This window comes from Acanthisitta chloris, unplaced genomic scaffold, assembly GCF_000695815.1.
Source record: "Acanthisitta chloris isolate BGI_N310 unplaced genomic scaffold, ASM69581v1 scaffold12800, whole genome shotgun sequence".
NCBI classification, from domain to species: Eukaryota; Metazoa; Chordata; class Aves; order Passeriformes; family Acanthisittidae; genus Acanthisitta; species Acanthisitta chloris.
Window position 1 is genome coordinate 41,828 of NW_008651161.1, and position 22,404 is coordinate 64,231.

General features: G+C 42.4%; 1 protein-coding gene across 1 annotated transcript in view; it reads left to right on the forward strand.

The window, feature by feature from the left end:
* The window catches only part of NFIA (nuclear factor I/A), a gene marked incomplete at both ends in the record, with an annotated part of 87,473 nt that overhangs the window by 16,339 nt on the left and 48,730 nt on the right, over positions 1-22,404 (forward strand). The window contains 3 exons of the mRNA XM_009072021.1: positions 9,049-9,123; positions 18,255-18,372; positions 20,851-20,978. Coding sequence (XP_009070269.1) covers positions 9,049-9,123; positions 18,255-18,372; positions 20,851-20,978 — 321 coding nt within the window. The remainder of the gene's footprint in view (positions 1-9,048; positions 9,124-18,254; positions 18,373-20,850; positions 20,979-22,404) is intronic.

The following is a 22,404-nucleotide window of genomic DNA, read 5'->3' on the forward strand; positions in this document are numbered from 1 at the left end:
AATATCAACTGGATTTAAAAGAAGGCTTTGTGCTTCAGCATGGACCTTTCTTAGCCTCCTGCAGATGGTTCCTATTGCTGAAAAGAGACATGACTTGTGAGACAGGGAGACCTCCGTGCCGATTTTCCGTGCTGCTCTAATCCTGCTTTACACCCATAAAGGACTTCAGTCCTTAAGCCTTTACCCCCTTTCTCCTAAATATTAAAATTATTTTCCTGAGTGTCATACCGTATTAAAGCAGAATGAAAATGGGTTTAACAATTGCTGGCATGGGGCTTCTGTACAGCATGTGTGTCACAAATCATGTCACTTTTCAGCAATAGGGCTGCTGCCAGCGGGAGGCTCAGAAATGCTCATGTTAATCAAAAATTTTAATTTCAAATCAAATTGACAGTTTACACATGGTGAGAAATGCTTCTCACCATGTGATATTTCAGTATGCTACACTGGGCAAAATGGGTGCACTTTCCTGTTAAGAATTTTGACTGCAGTATCTGCAAATTTATGGGTTTCAGTGTATTGGGTATGGTAGTGGTTGATCTAAGGGAGCCCCTTGGAGAATAGGAGACAGAAGGGTTTTCATGCAGCCTGGCACTGGTGAGCCGCTGTTGGCACATGCTGCTGGAGAAATGACAGGTATTCAATAAACATCACTTTGGTTAAGAGGAAGATTTAAAGGAGGGAGGGGCTGCAGTGCTATAAACAGGATTTGAAACAAATGTGCTTATTTCAGCCCGTGATTAGTCTGAATACCTAAGTATTCCACACCAGTTTTTAAATATCCTTACATTTATTTTCACATGATGTTCTTCACACAGCATGAACAATAATATTTATGGCATTAATACTGTAGCTAAATTCCAATTTGAAGTAGTGTAAACCCAAGTAGACTCTCTGTGCATCAAGGCATGCTCTGGCTGTATGAAGATCAGAATGTGGCTTCATGTCACAGCCTTACTGTCAGTTCCTACAAGCCCTTACTCCTAACAGCAGCTTCCTAGAAATCAGTGGACAAAATTCAGGAGGCAAAATATCAGTTGATACTTGATAAGGAGTAAGAGGAGCAAGGACGAATGACGGAGAGGAACAAGGACAGTTGATGGAGAGAGGAGCAAGGACAGTTGATGGAGCATATGCGATTGACTGCAGTCCAATTGTGGAAACCCATGTTTTCAGGCTGTACCAGAAATAGGATTCCGACATCAAAAAATGACCAGTTGAAAAGAAATTATCCTGATATTATTCTCTTTAGGAGGTTTTTCAGCTCTCGGGGCGTCCTGAGGTTAATGCAGTGCTGAGCTCATGACATCGAGGCATTCGCTTTACAAAGGCCTTGAAGGGGGAAAGGGACAGGGATGGCAGTACCCACCTTCCCAGGTGTCCCTCTCCAGTGTCTGGATTTATCATTTGCCTACAGGGGTGAGTGGGTGCCTCTTGGTGGGTGCCTGGGGAGTACCCTGCAGCATCCCCTGCTGTCAGCATCCCTGGAAAGCTCCAGGAAACTGTGGTTTCTCTGCGCTCGTTGGGACACGGAGTCACTGGCAATATCACCACAGACCTTGGAGATTGCAGCTGTCATTGCTCTTGTAACCAGGGCTGATATGAAAATATGAAGATAAATAACTCCTTCATATTATTATTTTCAGGGAGGCAGGCTTTTCTTTTTATTACTCTTTTTATTGTTGGATGCCATAAATATTCCAGAATTATTATCCCAAGGTAGATTTCATCTCATTTACTTTGAAACGCTTTTGAGGAGGCACATTATTTTATAAGCTGCCAAATGAATATGACCATTTATAATGATTTTTTCTTCTTTTCTTTAATATTCAATTTTTGGATTGGGGACCTGAAACAGAAATATGCTAATTTAAGACATCTGTTGTTTTTCAAGCTATAGGGCCCTGTTGGTATTAATGCAATTTTTTAATCAAATTGGATATATGGTAGAGAGAGAGATTCTAAATTTTTATCGTTACATCAAAAACCTGTATTTAACTCATTTCTCACACACATGAGTACCGAAAAGTACCCAACAATGTTAGGAGTCATCAGAAATGAAAAACCACACCAGACATCTTAGATCTTGGAAGGGTTTCCATTACACAAGGCCTTTAACATGAATTGAAATGCTTTCAATGTTTCAAAAAGACCTTTGTCTTCAAGAGAAAAGAACTATCTGTGTGCCCTCCACTTGGACAAAACCTGACATGATTGATTCCAATCTGTGATCGGTTCATTAACGGTAATAAGTTGCCATTAATCCCACTATCTCTGCACTTAAATATAAAATGAGCTGAATCTCCTAAGAACTGAGCTGCAGTGGATCTGCGCAGGATCAGGCTGTTGGTGAAACACTCTGGTGCCACTTCTGCTCCGGTCCACGTTTATTAATTTCCAATCCAGACTCTGGAGCTAGGTATGACACATATCGAAAGAATAATTAGGCATTGTTATAATTAGCGATTCTAAAATGCCATGAGTGTGAAAGGCAATGCACAGGGAGATGTTATGTGTGTATTTGTGTTCTCATTCAGCTCTGGAGGGTGCCCATCGCCCACTGTGGTGGGTCAGATTGGTTCCCCAGGGAAGGTGTGAGAGTCTTTCCTCAGAGCTACCTCAGCTGTTGATTCCCAATGGCCACCAAGAGTGTACAAACCTTCTGAGAAGGAGCTGAACTTGAACTCTGGGCATCCACAAAACCCAGGAATTTTACACAAACAATTTAACTGTCTGCTGGATACAGACTTTGTAGCTCAAACCCAAAAAGGCAAATCATTTACCAATGGTTTTGCATGTTGTGAAGGGTTAACAAAACTTTCATTATCACAGTCTATTAAGCCAGGACCAGGAAACAATTTCTAATCAACACTCAGATCTGGGCAGGGATTGTGCAGTCTTTTGTAGGAGGCCTCAGATCTGTGTTCTCTATTCTCACATGCTCACTTCCAGCTGTTGTCATTGAAATCCCACATAATCTCCCCGGGTCAAAGGGCAGTCATCCATGACTGCCGCTGTTAGGAGGTTATGCTGATTTCTGTTGTCAAATATTGGCCCTTTTCTCTTTCAATCACTCCCATTCTACTTTTTCTAACAAGAAAGATCCAGCCTAGAATTGTATTACATGACTTTAAAGTCTTAAAAGTGTTCCTCTATTGTACTAACATGACATGCCCTGGACGGTCTAATCCATCCTGCTATGGGCCACAAAGAAAGTTCTGGTGCTTCTTAAAACCTCAGCCAAAGGCAGGTAGAGAGCTGGAGAGAGTAACTGTGTCTGTGACATGTGGCCCAGCAGTTATTTTGTAGAAAAATGTGCAATTTGTCCAAGGTGAGCTATTGCTGTGGCATTAAAATTAAATTGGAAATAACAAGCCAAAATAGAAGTGGGAACATTTGTCAGGGAATGAGAGAGGTTTCTCGATCACCTTTAATGTATAAATGTCTTGCTTAACTCTTGTACAAAATGTCCATGAATTAAAAATGTGGCCTAATTTACCATAAGAGGTTTATCATTTACAAATTTGAGGAATGCATTTTGTAGGAAGCAATTAAAATGAGGCCACTGTGGCAGCTCCAGTGATCAGTATTTGGGGCCTGTTGGTAAATGCAGATTTCATTACTGCTCCATGCAATATCCAGTCCTGTGCACAGCTCCCTGGTGCTGTCTGCCATTGGAATGGCAGAGACATTCCCTTGGACAGAGTATTGTGCCTGGGATAGATGTTCTCTTCGATCTCTCTTTATTTTAGATATGATGTTAGCGAATGTAACTTGGCCCCATGGATCTTTCTTTGTATTTCCACTGTGGGATAGTGTCGAAGTATTTCTCGGCAGTGGCAGAGCTGCCTCAGCTGGGTCAGCCCAGCCTTGATAAACTCACCTTCCAATTAAGCAGAGCGCAAATGTTATGAAGGTCTTGAGTGAAACACGCATGTTCAGTCCTTTCCTTTTTGCTGGAGAATGCAGATTAGGGCTGACTCTGTCACCCCCATCCTCCTCAACCAGTGCAGCTGTGGAACAGCTAATCTTTTGGGAGTCCTCGGGGTGAGCCGGGTTCCCTCTGATAACATCCCCTCTCTCCAGGCCTGCATGTGCTGTGTGATACAGACATTAATTTTCTCATCAACATTATTGCTCGGCATTGTTTGTGAAACATGGGATTATCTAGATAGAGGATAAAACCAGAAGGAATCAAGTTGCACTTCGAGCAGAGAGGGCTTTTCTTTTAATCAGGCATTTGGTTAAGATAATAGGCTTGAGACCCTAATTGATTATTACTATTTTAAGGTTTTAAGATGGCTATGTATAGTGAGATGCTGAACATGAAAAAGGCTTTAGAAATGGGTTCAGTGCTAGTTTGGGGGACTTGTGTAATTTCAAAACGCTGAAAAGAAATCAAAGTCTCCCAAAAAGCTGTTCTCTGAAGCTTAATACATTGTCTCGCAGATTGCAATGGAAGAGAAATAACTGGATTTGGACTTCTTCATCTTCAAAGGAGTGACTCTCTGCCGGTTTTATTTAAGCTTGGATTTCAGGAAAACAGCTGCATCTCTGTTCAGAAAAGACCTTGTATAGTTGTGGTGCAATCTAACTATTTTATAGCAAAAATAATACTGTTGGATTACACAAGGAAGCCTGCTAATTAAATAACAATAATACCTTGAGCACCTTGAAAACATCTTCTGATATTCAATTAAGGAACAATAACCCGATGAACTTTAACCTATAGACCATATTCAGACTTTCTACATAAAAGTAATTGCATCAGTCATGATTTTCTCAAGCTACAACACAAGCTCTTGATTGGTAGCTCAACGTCTGAGACTCCTTTTTACAGCATTAATTGGGAAAGCAGACAATACTCTCCCTGTAAACTCGATTTTAGGACGAAGGTTAGTTGCCTTTGTACACGTTTACTCATTGAAATAGGAATGTTTGCTTAATAATTCAAAACAAATAGCACTAGACAACAAGTCCTAATCCTGATTTCTCCTCTGCCAGTGTAAATTAGGAGAAAATGAGGTGAAACTCTATTTGATCAGTGTAGAAAGACTTGTTTAAAACTTCTTTGAGATCAGAATTAGGCTCAAGCAATTCAAGCCTTTTCTTCTGGCTTCTTTACTGGGGATCTAAAAGAAGAATATGTAAATTGCATTATGAATTTTCTCCCCAATTAAAGCAGTCATCAAGTTATGGAAAGATGTTTTTCATGTGGTGCCTGGTACTGTGGTGTTGCACTGTGTTTGTTCACGATACCAAACATCTGATTGGGTAACAGCATATGATTTATTAGTTACTATCCTGATCTGTTTTATTGAATTCAGTCTTACTAGTGTGGGGTCTTTCCCTCCTTGGGGGAAAAATGATCATCCTCGTGAGCCAGAGTGAGGCTAACTCCTACCTCCACCTAGACTTGGGTTGAAGGAAGGATTCAACAATACATTTTAATTCCTCCTTAACATTGTCAGGCCATCTTTATCTGGCAGGGCAATAAGCATGTGCTTTAGTCAGGCATGTGATGAAAATGAAGCACATGCTCCAAAAGCTTTGCTGAGTCAGGGCCTGCCTTGGCTAGCCAGGTGTCTGCATTTGTACCCAGAATCTCAGTGAATGAACTCTGCTAGGTTCATTTGGAACACCTGCTCTACTACTAAACTGTGACTGTTGCACAAAGCTGGGGAGATAACCTGTCATATGCAGCAGTTTCAATGTCCTGTCTTTGAGATACTGAGTAAAACAATCACAGCACACCTATTCCAGTGAAGTGCTGTACAAAAAGTAAATCTTGTGAGCCTTCAAGATGTTTAATCATCTTTTCAGTAAAGGAGCTTGTTAATGCTAACATCTGCATATGTAATTGCTTGACTTTACCTATTTTTTTTCTCATTGAGAATTAAGTGGAACAGCCAAACTGGAATTTTCCATTAATAGGCACAAAATGTTTGTTTCACATATTTTCTCAATGCTGCCATTTCCCAGTCATTCTTCTTTTACACATCTAGCTTGTTTGTCCCATTCTTTTGAGTTTTTTTGTCACATTGTTATCCTAGCTCAGCAAAAAGTGACAGTCTCAGAATGTGGATTTTGCAATCTGAGCCATCCAGGCAAACCTTTAAACTTTCATGGGGTTGTACTGAACTGCAAATTCGCAGTCCAACTGTGCACTGCAATGAAATCATGATACAGCTCCAAGCCAAGGGCATTGCTTTATGGGCATGAAGCTACTATTAATGATTGGCGAGACGAGCCCCTGATTTCCTAATGTTTATAAGCAAATATCAAATTGGAGAATTGTGAAATTCACCTTTCATTTGTGAAATGTTTATTTGCAGTATTGAAGGATGAAGATCTAATCACACTCGTTGCATGCTGCTGTTTAATGATTGCTATTACATGTGCACCCATAAGGGATGGTCCTGCAGAAGTGAGTGGACATTTCAAGTACACCCAAACTAGGAATAATGAAGTTAGTGGGCCCAAGAGAACTTATTACACTCCTCTCATGCCCTGAGAGTGGGACTGTATTTAAAATGGCATTTTCATTTCAGGTTCTACCTGTGTTTGCCAGGTTAAGGTAACACCGTTAGCTGTGCAACAATCACAGGGCTCTAGAGTTTCCTTTAAAAAATTCAGCCAAATGTCCTACCGTGGCTGTGATTTAGGGGTTTTTTTTCTTCCATATTTAAATTTCACCTTCACTCTTCGTGCAGTAGGAACCTGCCTGAGAAATGCAGGTGGGAGTGGACACCAGAGCAGAGCCAGTGTGGTGCGCCGTGAAAAAACAACACGTGACAGATGTTCATGGCATTGCTGGATGCACTTCTGGAAGTTGCTCAGATACTGCCATGATGAGCACAGTATGAGAAGTTATATAGCATAGACTGGCTTCCCTCCGAAGGGCTCTGCGGAGTAGTAAGCGGCCTGGCCCTGATCCAGCAAGGCACTTAAGCATATGCTTAATTTTAGGCACATGAGTGGTTTCAGTGAAGACCTAAGAGAATTATTTTAAATTCACAGATCATTTAATTCAATAGGCAGGTCTGCTGCAGCATATGAAAAGTAGATCTTCATATTAAAAATACTTGGGAAATCATCAATGAACAAACGTTGTGTATGGCCAGCAACCGTCTCTGAAAAGCAGAACAAGGTAGTCATCACCTTTATTGTGGGCAAACACAAAGAAGATCAGGCAAAAGCATTTACAGCTATCTGAGAATGATTTCTAAGTTGAAAATAAGGATAAATAAAAGCTCATAAGCACATTTTTTTTCATTTGAAGTAGAGAAAAATTTATTCTCTTGATGTAAATAAAAACCTTGTTTGCAGATTGAGGAATTTGTTTGTGTTGAATTTCAGCATCAATTTCAATATTTTATAGTACATTTATCTACAGCTGGAGCATGACAGATTTGTGTATATTTATATGTTTGTGTACATAATACATATGTATACACACATACACAAGGATGCCCAAAGATATACATATACACAGTTTGAAAACTCATCATTATTGCTGAAGTATAAAAACATGCCTGATGTAGAAACTTGTCTCGAGTCTGTTAGCTTAGCGACTGCGTTCATCTGGCACCGTGGGCTCCTCGCAGAAACAGGGAACTTCTTCTGTGTAGGAGCAGAATTCACAGAGATCTTGGCTCCAGATCTCTCCCAAACCTTTCCCTGACATGCCACCCTCTGTAGTCCTGCGCACAAGATCTGATTCTTTTGCATCCCATTCCACAGGTAGAAATGGCAGTGGGATATGCTGGGGCTTTTTAAACAACCCCAAAACAAAGGCAGGAGAACAAAGGTGCAGCTGGAGTCCTGTTGCTCTGGTCATTAGAGGAAGGCACAGGTATTCCTGGGATGAGCGTGGGGTACAGTACAATATGTGGAATGCAGGGAAATCGCACTGAGTCTGACAAACAATTAACGACGGAGCAGATGGTGCCCCTGCAAAACATTCAATAATATATGTGTGCGTGCGCCGGAATCACTGACTCTAAGTAGGACAACCTAAAAAGGTATGCCACTTATCCTGTGAGCAAGTAGGACTTTACAGTTCTTTTAATAATCTCTTTATCCTGCGATTTCTCCTTTGACCCTGATTTCAAAAGCGGGAGGTCAGCCTGGCCGGCTCACTGCAGACCTCTCTCTAATTGAAGCCCAGCTCTGTCCTGCGTGAGCTGCCGTGTCCCACCCCTCGCACTCGCACTGGGCTGCAGCCTGAGTGCTGCTCCTTTTGTCACTGATCATACCCGTGAAAATTAAATGAACATTTGGTGGTAGGCATGTTTGCAGAGAAGAAGGAAAATACTGTTATGTAAAGTGCAATAACATTTTGATACCGAGCGTAGAGGCATTCCTTGCGCAAGGGAGGCGAGCGTGGATGCGTCCGCTCCGGTTCCTACAGACAGCCCACAGCACGAAGTTAATACTTTTCTTACACAGAGATCTATTTTTCTTTTTTTTTATTTCTCTTTTCAAAACCTAGTTTCAAATGTTAGAGTATTTTTTTGGTGGGAAAGGCCTTCATTTAAATTCTTTTAACCTATTTTAGGGTCTCTGGTGTAACCTTAGAAAAATGAAGACTACATCTTTAAATCTTGTTTTGTTTGAATGAATGGGTAGATAATCCTGATCAGATGTTTCTTTAGAGAATAATGTTTAAAACGATTATGGAACTTAGCTGTCCTGTCTGTTTCCTAGGTACAGTATTTTCATTTCAATTGTGAAGTCATTAGGGGTCATCCAAGGTAACCGTTTATTAAAATAGTCCTCTTTTGTTTCAGATTTCCTGTTGAGATGCTTTAACATGTAAAAATCTCCCTGCTGATGTGTCATGTTAGCTTTCCTAACCTCTAGATAGAAACCACAAAGCAGCCTACATAGCTGTATGACTAGTTACCCACCTACATAAACAATAATTACCGCTAAGTGGGAAATTAGATGTCACATTTTAAGTCTAAATGAAAGTAAAGTATTTGAGAATACTGTCATTAAATGCTTAAAGCTAATCGCAGTTCTCTCACTCTGTTTGTTTCGTAGGACATTTGGGCTTCCAGGACAGTTTTGTCACATCAGGTGTTTTCAGTGTGACTGAGCTAGTAAGAGTCTCACAAAGTAAGTATCATTTTGTGGCCGGTTTATGTGGTTTCTGCAATCCCAGTTTTGTTTTTTGCTTTGATCCTATTGTATCCCTTCCCCAATTCAGAAACAGCATATCGAAAATTAAGGCTCTCTTCTCCCCTCTCCTTGCCAGTGGACAGTGTTTATGTGCCACATTTTTAATGGGGGGAAATAAAATAGCAGAATTTGAAAGTAAATTTTAAAAAAAAATTGATTCTGCATACTTGAATGTGCAAGATGATAAGTTTGTCTGGTACCCAGCTGAAAATGGGCAGACTGCATATCAGAGTGTAGATAAATGCCTAGAGACATCAGATTCCTGTGAATCCCTTGGGCTGTATTTTAACAAGACCTCTAGAAATTACCAGATCTGTGCACATAAGCTTGGAAATTTTCTTATGCTGTTTTTTTCACATTGTGTTCATCCCTGCCAGGCATTCATATATTTGTGCATGGTCCTTGGGCTTGTCCAGGGTCATTTGATGATCCTTGTGAGTCCCTTCTAACTCAGGATATTCTGTGATTCTGTGATTCTGTGGTTTTGTACACCTGCAAATTGCTGAAGTCCTTAATAATTCCAACAACTGTACCAACTTCAGCCCTGATAATCTCATACATCTCAACTTCACCAGGCCCACATTTTCCATTAACTGTATGGAATTCTGTCTTCTAGAAGGATTTGTTTTTTGACCTTTAAAGAATGCTAATACCCCCAGCATGAATGACACACTGCAGCATGATCATTACAGACTTGTCAATGCTCACTAACAACAGTGAATTAAGAGTACCTGTCACCACCCTGTTCCATTGATCAAAGGTGCATTGATTGTATTTTGCTATGACATAATCCAGATAGTCCAAGGAGAGAGTATGGACAGTGTCTTGCAGAAAGACTACTGCTAAGCCAGGACTTTAAGTACTAGTCCTTTGGGGATCTGAGAAATTCTTCCCTGTGAGGATGGTGAGGCACTGGCACAGGTTGTCCATAGCAGCTGTGGCTGCTCCATCCCTGGGAGTGTTCCAGGCCAGGTTGGATGGGACTTGGAGCAACCTGGGCTAGTGGAAGGTGTCCCTGTCCATGGCAAGGGGTGGAACAAGATGGTCTTTAATGTCCCTTCTGACCCAAATCATTCTATGATCTTTTCTCCAGCTAGAGTGGAGCTGTGGGGTAACATCACATTGTCACCAATCACCACTGCTCCAGGTGACTCCCTCGGCTATGTGCCCCTTTAAAACCTTAGGGTATGTAACCAATCTCTTTAGCACCAACAGTGATAAAAATGGTTCTCCTCCTTGATAGTGGAACTATTTATGTGTGTACTGGCTCTGAGCATGCAGTTTAAGCCCTTCTGGGGCTGGAATCTAACTGGCATAAATCTAGCAGAGAGTCTGTGGTTTTGAGTCAGAACACAAAGTTTCTGTAAGGATTTTCCTGCTTTATTTCCTCTTTTGGAAAGGCATACACTAGCTAGTAAACTGGCTTTATATTCAAAAATAGGATGCTACAAGGCAAACATGGCAAGTGGGAGATAGATTAATGTCAGAGTTTTATGTGCTTGGAGACAGGCAGAGAGAGAAAAAGGTTGAAGAAAACATTTCTCCTGAGTTTTGTTCCCTGACAACTGTTGGGAATTTTGAGAGAAGGACAAAGTTAAGAGGACTTAGAAGTCAAGAGGAGCTGCTGAGTGCTCAGCACATTTGCAAATCAGTTCACTTACTAAAGTGCTTAACTAGGAATTTTGACATCCAACTCACTGTACTGAGTACACAGACTTGCTGGTACCTGCAGCCAGGGTGGACAAACCCGAGTTATTGCCAGGCTTTGAACAGCTCCGTGTTATGTCACTTTATTTCAGCGTGACAGCGTAAGGCTTTTGAAGCCCTAAGGATTCACCCTCCCCCTCTGCAAGGCATCCCACTTCACCACAATCTTATCTTCACTGTAGGAGCCCTACACAGCAGAGCTGCCTCTGGACTCTGTCAGCCGTGCTCCATGTGTGCACAGGACAAGGCTGCTAGGAAAGTGCCCCACTCAGGACTGGAGCCTTCCCAGCCTCCCCAGAGCTTGGCATTGACCTCATGAGTGTCATGTTTCAGTGCTTATTAATTTCCCCTGATATTTTATTGTAACTAAGCTAAAACACTGGGTATCAGAAATCCTAGCTCTCAGCATGTTTTGCAAATTATGAGCTGTGTCTGAGATGTTCCCTCTGCCTGCAGTTGAAGTGCACCACCTTCAAGGATGGAGCACCTACATGAAGGAAGAGCACAAACTTTATTGGAAATAAGAAAGAAGGGCTTGGTGGGAAAAATGAAAAGATTCAGCTTTTATCTGTTCCGGACTTGGGTTTGCACAGTTTTTCATGGGGTCTTTAATACTCCTGGGAGGTCAGGACCTCAGTTTTATATCCTGTCTACAAGCCAGCACCTCCACCAAAAATAGTGCCCCCAAAGCATATCGGGATATCACTTCAGAACTGACTCAAAGGGAAGAGTGCCAGCAACTGATTTAGCTACACTGCTTTTGATAGCACCCTGGATTTTCCTTGGAAATGCCCCAGACATGTACTGACCAGCCATAACCTTGTTTACTTTATGAGGTCTGAGAAGCCCACAGCCTGACATGCCCTGGCTACCCAGTAGGATATGTTTAGTGTCAAGTCTAGCAGCAAATTCCCAGCAAACCCAGGATGAATTCTCATATTCAAAGAATTATTTAACATAACAGAGCAACAAAGTAATTGCTGCATATTTGCCTAAATTGGCAGGCAAGGTCTTGTAAAGTTAATATAACCCTTGCTGTGTTGTCTGCATGTTCTTGTGTCCTGATTTGAGAACAGACTTCTTTCCAAAGAGGTCATCTTTGTGTATGCCCACTGTCATGTTCCTTTCCACACTTTATTTTGATAATATAACGATAGAAATAAGTTATTTCCCCCAGTTTTAACTGGCCTGGGGCTGCTGTTATCTAAAATTAATCTTAGAGAATATTGTTGGTGGCAATTCTGTGCCAGGTTTACTCAGTAAAGTTCCCAGAGGTCCACATGACAAGGAGTCTCAAGTAAGAGGCACTTGTCTCCATCATGCAGATTTGGGGAATGAATTAATCAAGCAAAAGGTCAGCTCTTACTGTTATCTATCTTACCTATCAGTGCTGATCATCACACTTTCTGTGAGCTATTGAACAAGTCTAGACTGCATTGGTAACAGAAACTTGCTTTCTTCAGTCCTATAGAAGCAGATTTTCTTTCGAAGTGCTGCCCAGCTGCTGAATCTTGCAGAGCCTAGTAAAACAGACACCACATCATAGATGTTCATCTGAAAAACAAAGACTCCTCTCCACCCCATCTGATGTGGGTGTTGCAGATCATGCTGTCAGTTCTCCTGCATTATTAGCAGGCAGAGGGTGTGAGCTCCACTCTAAGTGTTGTCTGTCACCCCAGATAGTGGGGAGACCCCTCCAGATAACAGAGACTTCATTCTTCCCTCTCTAGAGAGGTCTGTGCTGACAACAAAGGCTCAGAAGCAGAAGCGTCAGAGATGTATGTGTTTGAGGACTGACAGCCAGCTGTTGGCCAAGCAAAACCTTCTCCCTTTCTCCCTTCTTAGGAAAATATTCCACTGGCTGTGGGCAACTACCTGCTGAGCACTGGAGAAGACCCTCTGCAGAAGGTGCTGGCAGAGGGGTGACTATGGTGCCAAGTGTTCAGTCCCCTTCCCTTGTCAGGAGCTGGGAGGTCATGGCAGACTGGAGCAAGGAGTAAGGCATGGGGAACACATTCCCCTCTTGGCTTTGAGTCTGCACCACGTGCCCTTGTGCAGAGAGAGCTGCTGGGATGATCTCCTCCCTTGGAGGTCCTTCAAGCAGCCAGATAAACTGCACTGCCCAGGATGTGAAGAAAGATTTAGGATTTATGAACACTGGCTAGAGCCAAATCAAACATATTTGTTTGGTGGTGTGTTATTTGTCAAAATGACATCATTCTTCGTGCTGATAAACAAGGGAATTCTGACTGCACCCTGGCCTGAAAATGCCACGCACTGAGGTTTAGCATGTTGGCTGTGTGCAGTGAGGAGCAACTGGGGTGACTTTCAATCCTTCTAATGGGCTGGTGACACCACAAACACACTCATGTACCTTGCAGTTGCTCACTGCTCCTGTGTAAACACAGAAGTGGTCCAGCTGATTATCCCTAAAACACTTACAGTAATTCCACAAGTAAGAGGTGCTTCTGTGGCCAAGACATTTTGGAAAGCTTGGGATCCTGCCACACCAATGTGGCAGGTGCCAGGCTTCATTCATGGAGCTTTGGGGATGGAGGCAGGAGCTGAAGCTGTCCTTGCTGTGAGAGCAAGAGCTAAGAATGAAAGTGATTGCCGGTGCGCCGGGCATGGACTGTGGATGTGACAGAGGAAACACATCTTCTTCATGCCTCTCATCCAGGGGCAGCTGGAACAAACCACAGGGAAAACCCTGTGAACCCCAGCATGTCCTGCATGCCTGTGGCAAGGTGTGGGGTGCCCTGGCTCTTGTTGTGGGGCTGGGCTGGGCAGGTGGATGCCTTCTTGTAGCCCAGGAGAGGAGGAGAGTCTCTCCTCCTCCTCACAGAGCACGTGTGTGAGAGCCAGGGTGTGATAAACCAGCTCTCTCTGAACAGTAGCCTGTATGTTTTCTGCTATACTAAGCATTACAGTAGTGAAGGCAGTTAAAGTCAGCAGCATGAAAATTAACATTTAAAAAGATACTCTATATTCCTTAGCAAAGCACTGCTATCCAAAACTCACTGTGTGGGCTTGGGTATGAGAGGGAGAAAAAAAGATTATAATAAAAAATAGACTGCAGGCATAGAGTGAACAGTTGCCGTGACCTTGCCTTTTGTATGCCATTACACAATTCAATGGCAGTCCACTCAAACCTTGCTCTCGATCAATATCCTATTAAAGCAGCACAAAAAGTCTCTATAAACTTAGTGGTTAGCTATGTTTATAAATGGAACTCAGCATAATTAGATGGTCAATAGCAGGCTGTACTTGTAATTTTAAAATGAACATCACACATTTCATATCTGTTGTATTCGGCAAAACCTCTTTGAATCTAATGATACAGTGAGGAGAAAACAAAGGCCTTGCAAAAAAAAAAAAGAAAAAACACCCAGCTCCCCTTTCCTCTCAGAAGCAGCAGCAGCACAGTGTGTTTCCCTTTGTTTATGGAGTCACAGCACAGGAAAAAGTTTATTAGTCAAATGTCATGTTTCTCCCATTTAACCTTAAACACATTATCACTTCACTGCAGTGTTACACATGTAATGATCTTAGTCACATCCCAGCCCCTCTGTAAAAATAAATACATAAAAATGGAAAAAGAGACAAACTAAGTATTAACGAGACTAAAAGAAAGTACCATATTCCAAGGGGGACAAATGCCAGCCTGGCTGGTTTTATTTAGTGGGTTTCCTGTTCTGTAATTCAATAAATTTTTCAAAATAAATATTCCAATTGGGTTAAGTCAGAGGGCTTTTCCTTAATTTCTCTGTTATTTTTCCTGATGCTTTGGGTGAGGAGCAGAGCTGACATGCTGGCAGTGGAGGGAGCAGGCTGGCAGCAGGGCAATGCTGCCCTGCATCCCAAGAACAGCACAGTGTGCAGGCAGAGGCACCCACCTTCCTCCTCCTTCTTTTGGGCAAACCAGCTCCTCCTGCTCCTCCAAGCATGTCCTATCTGCATAGGGATTTTTTTGTGATGACAGCAGCTGAAATGGGAGCTGTGGGCTGGGTCTTGGGGGAAGAGGGGTCCTTTCCCCTCACCCCTGCCAGCTCAGAGCCCTGGGTTCAGATGGCATCTTGGTGCCAGGATGGAGGTGGAGGCTTTTGTTTTGACTCACAGCTGCAGCTTCTGATATTCTTTCCTGTTCAGGAGATGTTCCTGAGCTGTCAGAAGGTCACTTTGCTGCAGAGTATTTCTTATGGGGGGAAATGGTGTGTTTTTAATGTCATTGCCTGGAGTCTGTGTAGCCTGCAGTGTAGAACAGCTGACTGTGCTGGAGTGGAGCTCCCAGCCTTGCTGCTGATTCTCGTGGGGCTGTAGCATGTTCCCAGGGCATAGGAACAGGGGTAGGGAGGTTTTGTGGTGGATTGTCATATGCTGCAATGAAAAGGTTTAGTTTAGACAGAGTTTTGCCAGAGTTTGCACCACTTTGATCCCTTTGATTATGCTTGAGAGCTGCTGGGAATCCTAGAATGGTTTGGATTGGAAGGGACCTTAAAGCCCATCTTGTTCCAACTCCCCTGCCGTGGTAACTGTGAGCAAAGGTACAAATAGTCTTTGATGAAAGACAGGCACTGAGCCTGTCCCTGTCAGGCAGGCAGGAGAAGGGAATTTGGAACAACTCAGCCTTGTGCAACCTTTGCCACAGCACTTCTGGGGTCAGAGGCCTTGAGCTCCTGGTGGCAGGGTGGTGGATCCTGTGCAAGGACTGCCAAGGGGTTCAGGTACTGGCCTTCACAGCCCAGCCAGGCACTTTAACCTCTGCTGGTATATATTAGAGGTGGGTTTTGTTCTTTAACCCCCTGGTTGCAAAAAAGGCTTTTGAGCGTGGCAAGGTGATTTGGCCTGTGACCAGCAAAGCATCCTTCATGTTTGCTAGCCAGGCAGCAATCCCTGTGTGATCAGACCATTCTACTTTGCATTGAGTTTACACAGCATTAGCTGTGGCTGCTCCTACCCCACCCCTGCTCTGGAGACAGATTCCATTTTCCTATAGGGCCAACTCAAGAAATAACCAGGATTTCAAGAGAGGGCAATAAACACAAGGGGTGAGAGGAAGAAATGTGTTATCCACAGAACAGTTTTTCTTCCATATCTGTTTGGAATAAAACTGTTTCATAAATCTGGCAATGCCCAGGAAATTCATTGTGCCTCAGAAAGAAAACAGTGCTTTAATTTAGTGCTTGCCTTTTTATGCTCCTGTTTGGAAAATAGTATCCTTAATCTGTAAGTTGGACTTTGGGAGATAGGGGGTGCAGAGGAATTGCTCAGGAAAGGGTTTGCAGAGCACAAATCTGTTTGGCAAGGAAGTTGCTGAAAACTGTGGAGTAGATGCTGCAGAGAGTACCTTTATGATTGATTTCCATTCAAGTCAGACTGACTGCAGTGTGGTCATTTTTCTAACCCATAACTGCACACACTGCAGCAGTCTGCTATCTGCAGGGTGTCTGAATTATAGCAGTCCATGTCCCTGTTACCTTTTACACAAATTACTTACACCGGTTTCTTTTTCCATGCAAATTCATCAGTTTTACAGCCTCTTGTAGCTGCTGTCAGGAAACTGTTGCAGAAAGCACAAATTGATAAAACAAGTTAATTTTACTGTGTTTAATTTTTCTCTCTGTTAACACACCCTCTCATATACCCAGTGTGCAGGAAGCGTATGATAGTTAAGAGAAGATAACAAAGGATTTGAATGTTCTTGTCATAAATTACTTCCCAGCTTAACTCCTTTTAATGATCATTCCAGATTTTCTCAAGTTTTAATGGCATTGTGTATTTTCCACCCCATGCTTTTAAAAGTCTGTGGCTATCCAGGCTGTTCCCTTTCTGTTGTCTCAATGACGTTCTTAAAAGATCCTTGCCAAACAACAACTAATTGTCTTGTGGGGATGATGAGGCAGCTGCAAAGCTACATTATTCCTCTGTCAAATCTGACATCGTGAGCTCCTTAAGACTTGGGGTGAAATATTGGCCCTGTTGCAGTCAATGGCAGCACTCCCAGCCCAGACATGTTAGCTGGGTGATAGGAGCTATCCTGTCTTCATTTCCTCACTCCTGCCCCATTGGACTGAAAGATTTTTTCATGTTTGAAAGTGGGCCAGATTCTCAGACCAAAGATTAAACTTGGCTCAGCATCCTTGTGTGGCACCGAGACTGCTTTGCCTTTGTGGCTGTGAATCAGGGCTCTCAGACAATACAACCCAGGCCAAGCTTGTGCATTTCATTGTGCAGGACGTCCTTTTTCAGATGGCTCTGAAATGTGAGAGAAAATCATGATCTCTAATTGTCAGGTCCCAAAGTTGTATTGTCCTGTAAATAGCACTGGGACAGCAACAGCAGACATGGTACCATTTGCTGTACAGGGAGGATATTTCCATGAAATCCATTCTCTGTTGACTTTAACATTAAGCTGCTCTGTTCCTTTTCTGTTCCTAGAAGAATACAGCACATGGAGTTCATAGCTTGTGACTATTCAGGGTGTGAAGGAATTCATTATGTTTAATGTAAAACCAAAGCTGTAGGACAGGGAAATTGCAGGTATTCATATCCCTTACAATAAAACTTCGGTGCTGGATAAGGTGATGAGAGGTGAACAGTGGAAGCTCACTGCTGGATAGAACTTTTTGGGAGCCATATGTCTCTAGCTCTGATTTAGCTGGAGGAGAGACCACAGGAAAACTCAGATGTTCTCAGGAAGAAAAGAACTCAGGTTTCTCATCTGCTCTTGCAACCTCTGTGCTTGTGGATGTACGTCATGTATACCCCAAATGTCCTGAGGTGTGTATTTCCCTGCCTATGCTGCACGATGCAGCCTATCTGTAACCATGCCAAGGGATGCAAAGTTCTCCTAAAAGCAAAAGCAACAAGTTTCATTAAATGTTAGAATGGTATCAGTAGAAAAGCAGTGCTTAAAGAAAGTTTTGCCATAATTATTTTTTTTAAATACCTTTGGAGGAATGTGAGAAAGAGAGTGTATGTAGCATTACATTCTTGGTAAAATTGCAATGCCAGTTATCATTAGCGTTTCCTAATTTCCTCATCCCACCTGTTCTCATTGTGAAACTAAACACACTCATGAGGAAGAAGAAAGTGATTTTGAAGTGCAGTTGATGCCATATTCACATGACTTACTGACCACAATCTCTTTTGTTTCCCCAGCACCAATAGCTGCAGGAACAGGCCCTAATTTCTTGGTAAAATTGCAATGCCAGTTATCATTAGCGTTTCCTAATTTCCTCATCCCACCTGTTCTCATTGTGAAACTAAACACACTCATGAGGAAGAAGAAAGTGATTTTGAAGTGCAGTTGATGCCATATTCACATGACTTACTGACCACAATCTCTTTTGTTTCCCCAGCACCAATAGCTGCAGGAACAGGCCCTAATTTCTCCCTCTCAGATTTGGAAAGTTCTTCATACTACAGCATGAGCCCAGGAGCAATGAGGAGGTCTTTACCTAGCACATCCTCTACCAGGTAATTTAATCTCTGCCGACTACCGGGTTACTTGGAAACCCAGGCCAGCATCAATACTCATCTGGGAAAGTAACCATTAAGTTCTTTGAGAAGCTGTTCGGGGGTCTCACGATGTGGAGCTGTTTCAGATTCGCAGAGCTGAATGTTCAGCTGCTTTGCTGTTAGAGTTCTTTTTACTTGTACAAGCCTCAAAGGAAATCTGCTACGTCGACTTGAGTATCTCCTGGCTTGTATCTGGGTGTACCAGAAGTTCCACTGGAATTGCTGAGTTTCAATTGTGGGAGAAGAGAATTTGGAGCATACTGAGATGTGAGGAAAGTCTTAAGGTAGACTTACATGTATTCTTTATTGTAGAAAGTGTTACCTGTGAGACTAACATCATTTTAGGACCTTGGCCTATAAAGCATTCCAGTTTTCATAAAGCATTTAGAAATTTGTGACTCAGCCTTTGGAAAACTGAATAACTAATGCAGATGACTACCCAGGCTGATTTTGATTTCGGCTTAGATGTCAACTATCAAACAAGGATATTTTTTATTTTTTACCTTTCACTTTAATCATCCATGAGATTAGATTTATAAACAAGCCCAGTCACTCGAGCAGTCTTGAACACTATTAAGGAACCAGATTGATTTTCTTTTCCCCCACAGCCAAAATAGATCACTTATTTCAAAGACATGACAAGAAAGTCTAACTCCAGCCCAACATGCTTTTACATTTTTTATCTCAGCCTGCAGTGCCACCAGCTTTGCAGTAAGCAAGTGCATGTGTGAAAAAACCTCTGTAGTTTGAATCTAGCTGTTGTTTTTATTTAAAAAATAATAATCTTTAAGCAGAGGCTCTTAGCAATAACTTCTTGCAGTTTGCAGTGATTGAAAGAACATTCTACATCTTGCACTTAGTGTGCACATTATGAAGCTTGGTGACTACAATTCCCATTACACATCAATTAAAAACTTTGTGCTGTTTCCTTTTTTATGCCTCTAAACTGTGTACCCTACAGTGCTCATCATTAGCACCATTCTCAGGTAGAATTTACTGGTGACTCCAGAAGCAAAACTGAGGTTATTAATGTTACTAAAGAGCTCAGTTGTTGCTCTTCTATTCTTCTGCAAATAGCTACCACTGATAAGGAGCTAATTATAAACAGCATGGGTAGTTAATAACTTGGTAATATGTTTGTTTTCCTCTCATTAGGCTGTTCCCAGTCAGAAAAAAAAAATTCTTTAAATACACAGACTCAGCAGAATTATCAGGCAGTAATTATATTGTATGCACACAATTTCCCCTATTGACACATAACAATTCTCTAAATTAAGGAATGGCCAAACCTGCATTCCACACATACCGTAAGACTTATTCTTCGTGTTTCTCACCGACTGGTTTTGCATACCCACCAGCTCCTACCTGAGCAGAGCTTGGGGTGGGGAGTCTGCAAGTTCTAAACCAATAGGAATTGGAGTGGAAGACTTTTATGTCTGTTAAACATGTTCCCCCTACACAGAGGAGCCTGTTCTTGAATGCTTTAAGTCTTAATAGAATACAGATTCGGGGGAAAAAAAAGAGGAGTTGGCCCAGCTTTGGAAAAGTACTTAGAAGAGAAATTCGCAGTAACGTCCCCACGCAGTCTGTGCAACTCATTATGGAAAACAGAGCCAAGCTGAGTGTCTTTGGCTCTGGGATCCTCTCCCTGCAGAACTGCTGGAGCCAGTGGCCACCAGAGACCACTGAAAGGACTCTTCTGTGTCCTGAGCCTTTGGCGAGGGAGGTGTGATGTATCACAAGGGGATCCTTTAATGCAGACTCCGGCCAGAGATACCTATTGGGGTTTTCTGTGCTTGCTGGCATAGAGCAAATGCTTATTCTTGTAGGATAACATGAACATCTGAACCAAGAATGGATTCTTCCCTCATTCACTTGACCAGCAACATGGTCTCTTCATATAAGACTGGAGTCTGGTTTGATTTAAAGGATTGAAAACAGAAATTTCAACTGATAAACAATTTGCTTTCAGAGTAATCTGCAAAAAAAACCTGTCAGTTAAAATACGTCTCGTGTGTCATCACCGTATTAATTCAAATTGCAAAAGTCATGCAATACAAATTAAATTCTTGCCTTTTATTGACCTCTGTGTGCTCTGAAAAATGTTCTACTTTTGGAGCTGTAAAAGCCTAAATGGTAGACATCTTCTAGCTAAATTAGCACATGTTTAGGAGTTTGGTCCAGACTCTGTGAAACACTGTTTTGTATCTCACTGAAGCTTAATCATTGGCAGGGAAGCAAATGAGAAACAGAAAGTGGATGCTGAGAGGTTAGACAGGCAGGTGGCTCTGCAGGATTCACACCTTCCCTTCTCAGGGCCCTAAGGCTGTTTTAGCAAGCTAGCCTCAAGCAGGGCTAGCAATATAAGTCCCAACAGAAGTGTCTTGGTTCCTTTTCCATACAGATAGTCTTAATTGTGTGGGTTTGCTTTCTCAGCTCTACAAAACGTCTCAAGTCTGTGGAGGATGAGATGGACAGTCCTGGTGAGGAGCCGTTTTATACAAGCCAAGGGCGCTCTCCAGGAAGCGGCAGCCAGTCAAGCGGATGGCATGAAGTGGAGCCAGGTAAGCCATGGCTCTCCAGAGCCTGAGAACAACATCTCCACTTGGCTCTGTTTTGTTATCAGAAAGCTGTGTAGAAAGGTGATCAGTTCTAGACATCTTGTAACTTCTGAGAAATGGTCAGTCTAATGAAAATACGGTAGTGGTTTTACTGCTCCTGCAGCTGTGAATGTTTCTGTAGTGTGTCACATCTGTGTTTTGGCCAAATATCTGAGGTATTTAAATAATGCAGCAAAAGATAGGCGTCTTTTTCTGTCAAAATGTCCAGATTCAGTTCTGGGATAGCTTTTTCCGGCAAAAAGCAGTACCTGTCTGGGCTGTGCCCCATCAGTTATGCTGCTTAAATAAATATCCCAAAACTTATATAAGGTAGAAGGACTTTTCAAGCATTTTACAACACTTGAGCTCACTTACTAATGACTTTTAAGAGACTTACAGAAGGAGTTGTTTTATTAATCTGTAATGCTGTGAAGTGTGATTGGAGGCTTCATATCAAAACAGATATCACTGGGTGTTACACTTCAGAAGGTTGAGGAAGCAGCTCTTTGGCCTCTTCTCTGTTAATTTTTGTGTGTGATCTTTCTTGTTGATCATTTTTTTGGGTTATGTTATGTTACATACTTAACTGTCCATTGATCACTTATCCTGAGATCATCTGGGTTCTTGATACTATTGGAAATATTTTTCTGGGTCAGCGCTATGTGCATAGGTGAAGTTAATACCTCAGTGTTGCTTACAGATAAATAACCAAGTATTTATTGCAAATAAAAATAACAAAGGTCTAACTTGTTAGACATCTTCAGTCTCCCAAGGTTTGAGAAGGTCCTCTAAAAGTGCAGAGGATCTTTTGCAATATATTTAGTTTTTTCTTTCTTGTTTGTTTGCATTTTAAATAGTATGGGTTTGGTTTGTTTGGAAACGGTACATGCTTGTCCAGGGCACTGTGTATAATGAACTATACAGCACAGAAAAGTAAATTCGACCTGAACAGCATTAAAATCAGTTCTGTGGGCACTTGGCCAGCCACCTATATCCTTCATCATGTAGGAAACATACCCACAGCCTTCTCTGGAGACCCTGTCAAACAGCTGTCCTTTACAGCATGCCCAGAAAGTCACCAAATTTGGGCTATTCCAGACTGGGAGGGGACTGATTCCTGTGCCTGGGAGCCCTTGGAGGATCCCCTGCCAGCTGCCCTCTCTCCTCTAATGAGGAGGAGCCAGCTTGTGGGCCCTTATTGACTGCAGATGTGGCACTTTGGCAGGAGGAGAGGGTGGACCTGCAGGCAGACAAGTGCCAGGCTCCCCGTGACTGCCTTGCCACCACCGTCCCCAGGGCTCTGGTGCTTGCAGTGAGGTGTCCTGCTCCTTAGGCACCAGGGGCTGTTTCCTCCATCAGCTCCAGGTTCCAGATGATGTAAGGCAGAGCT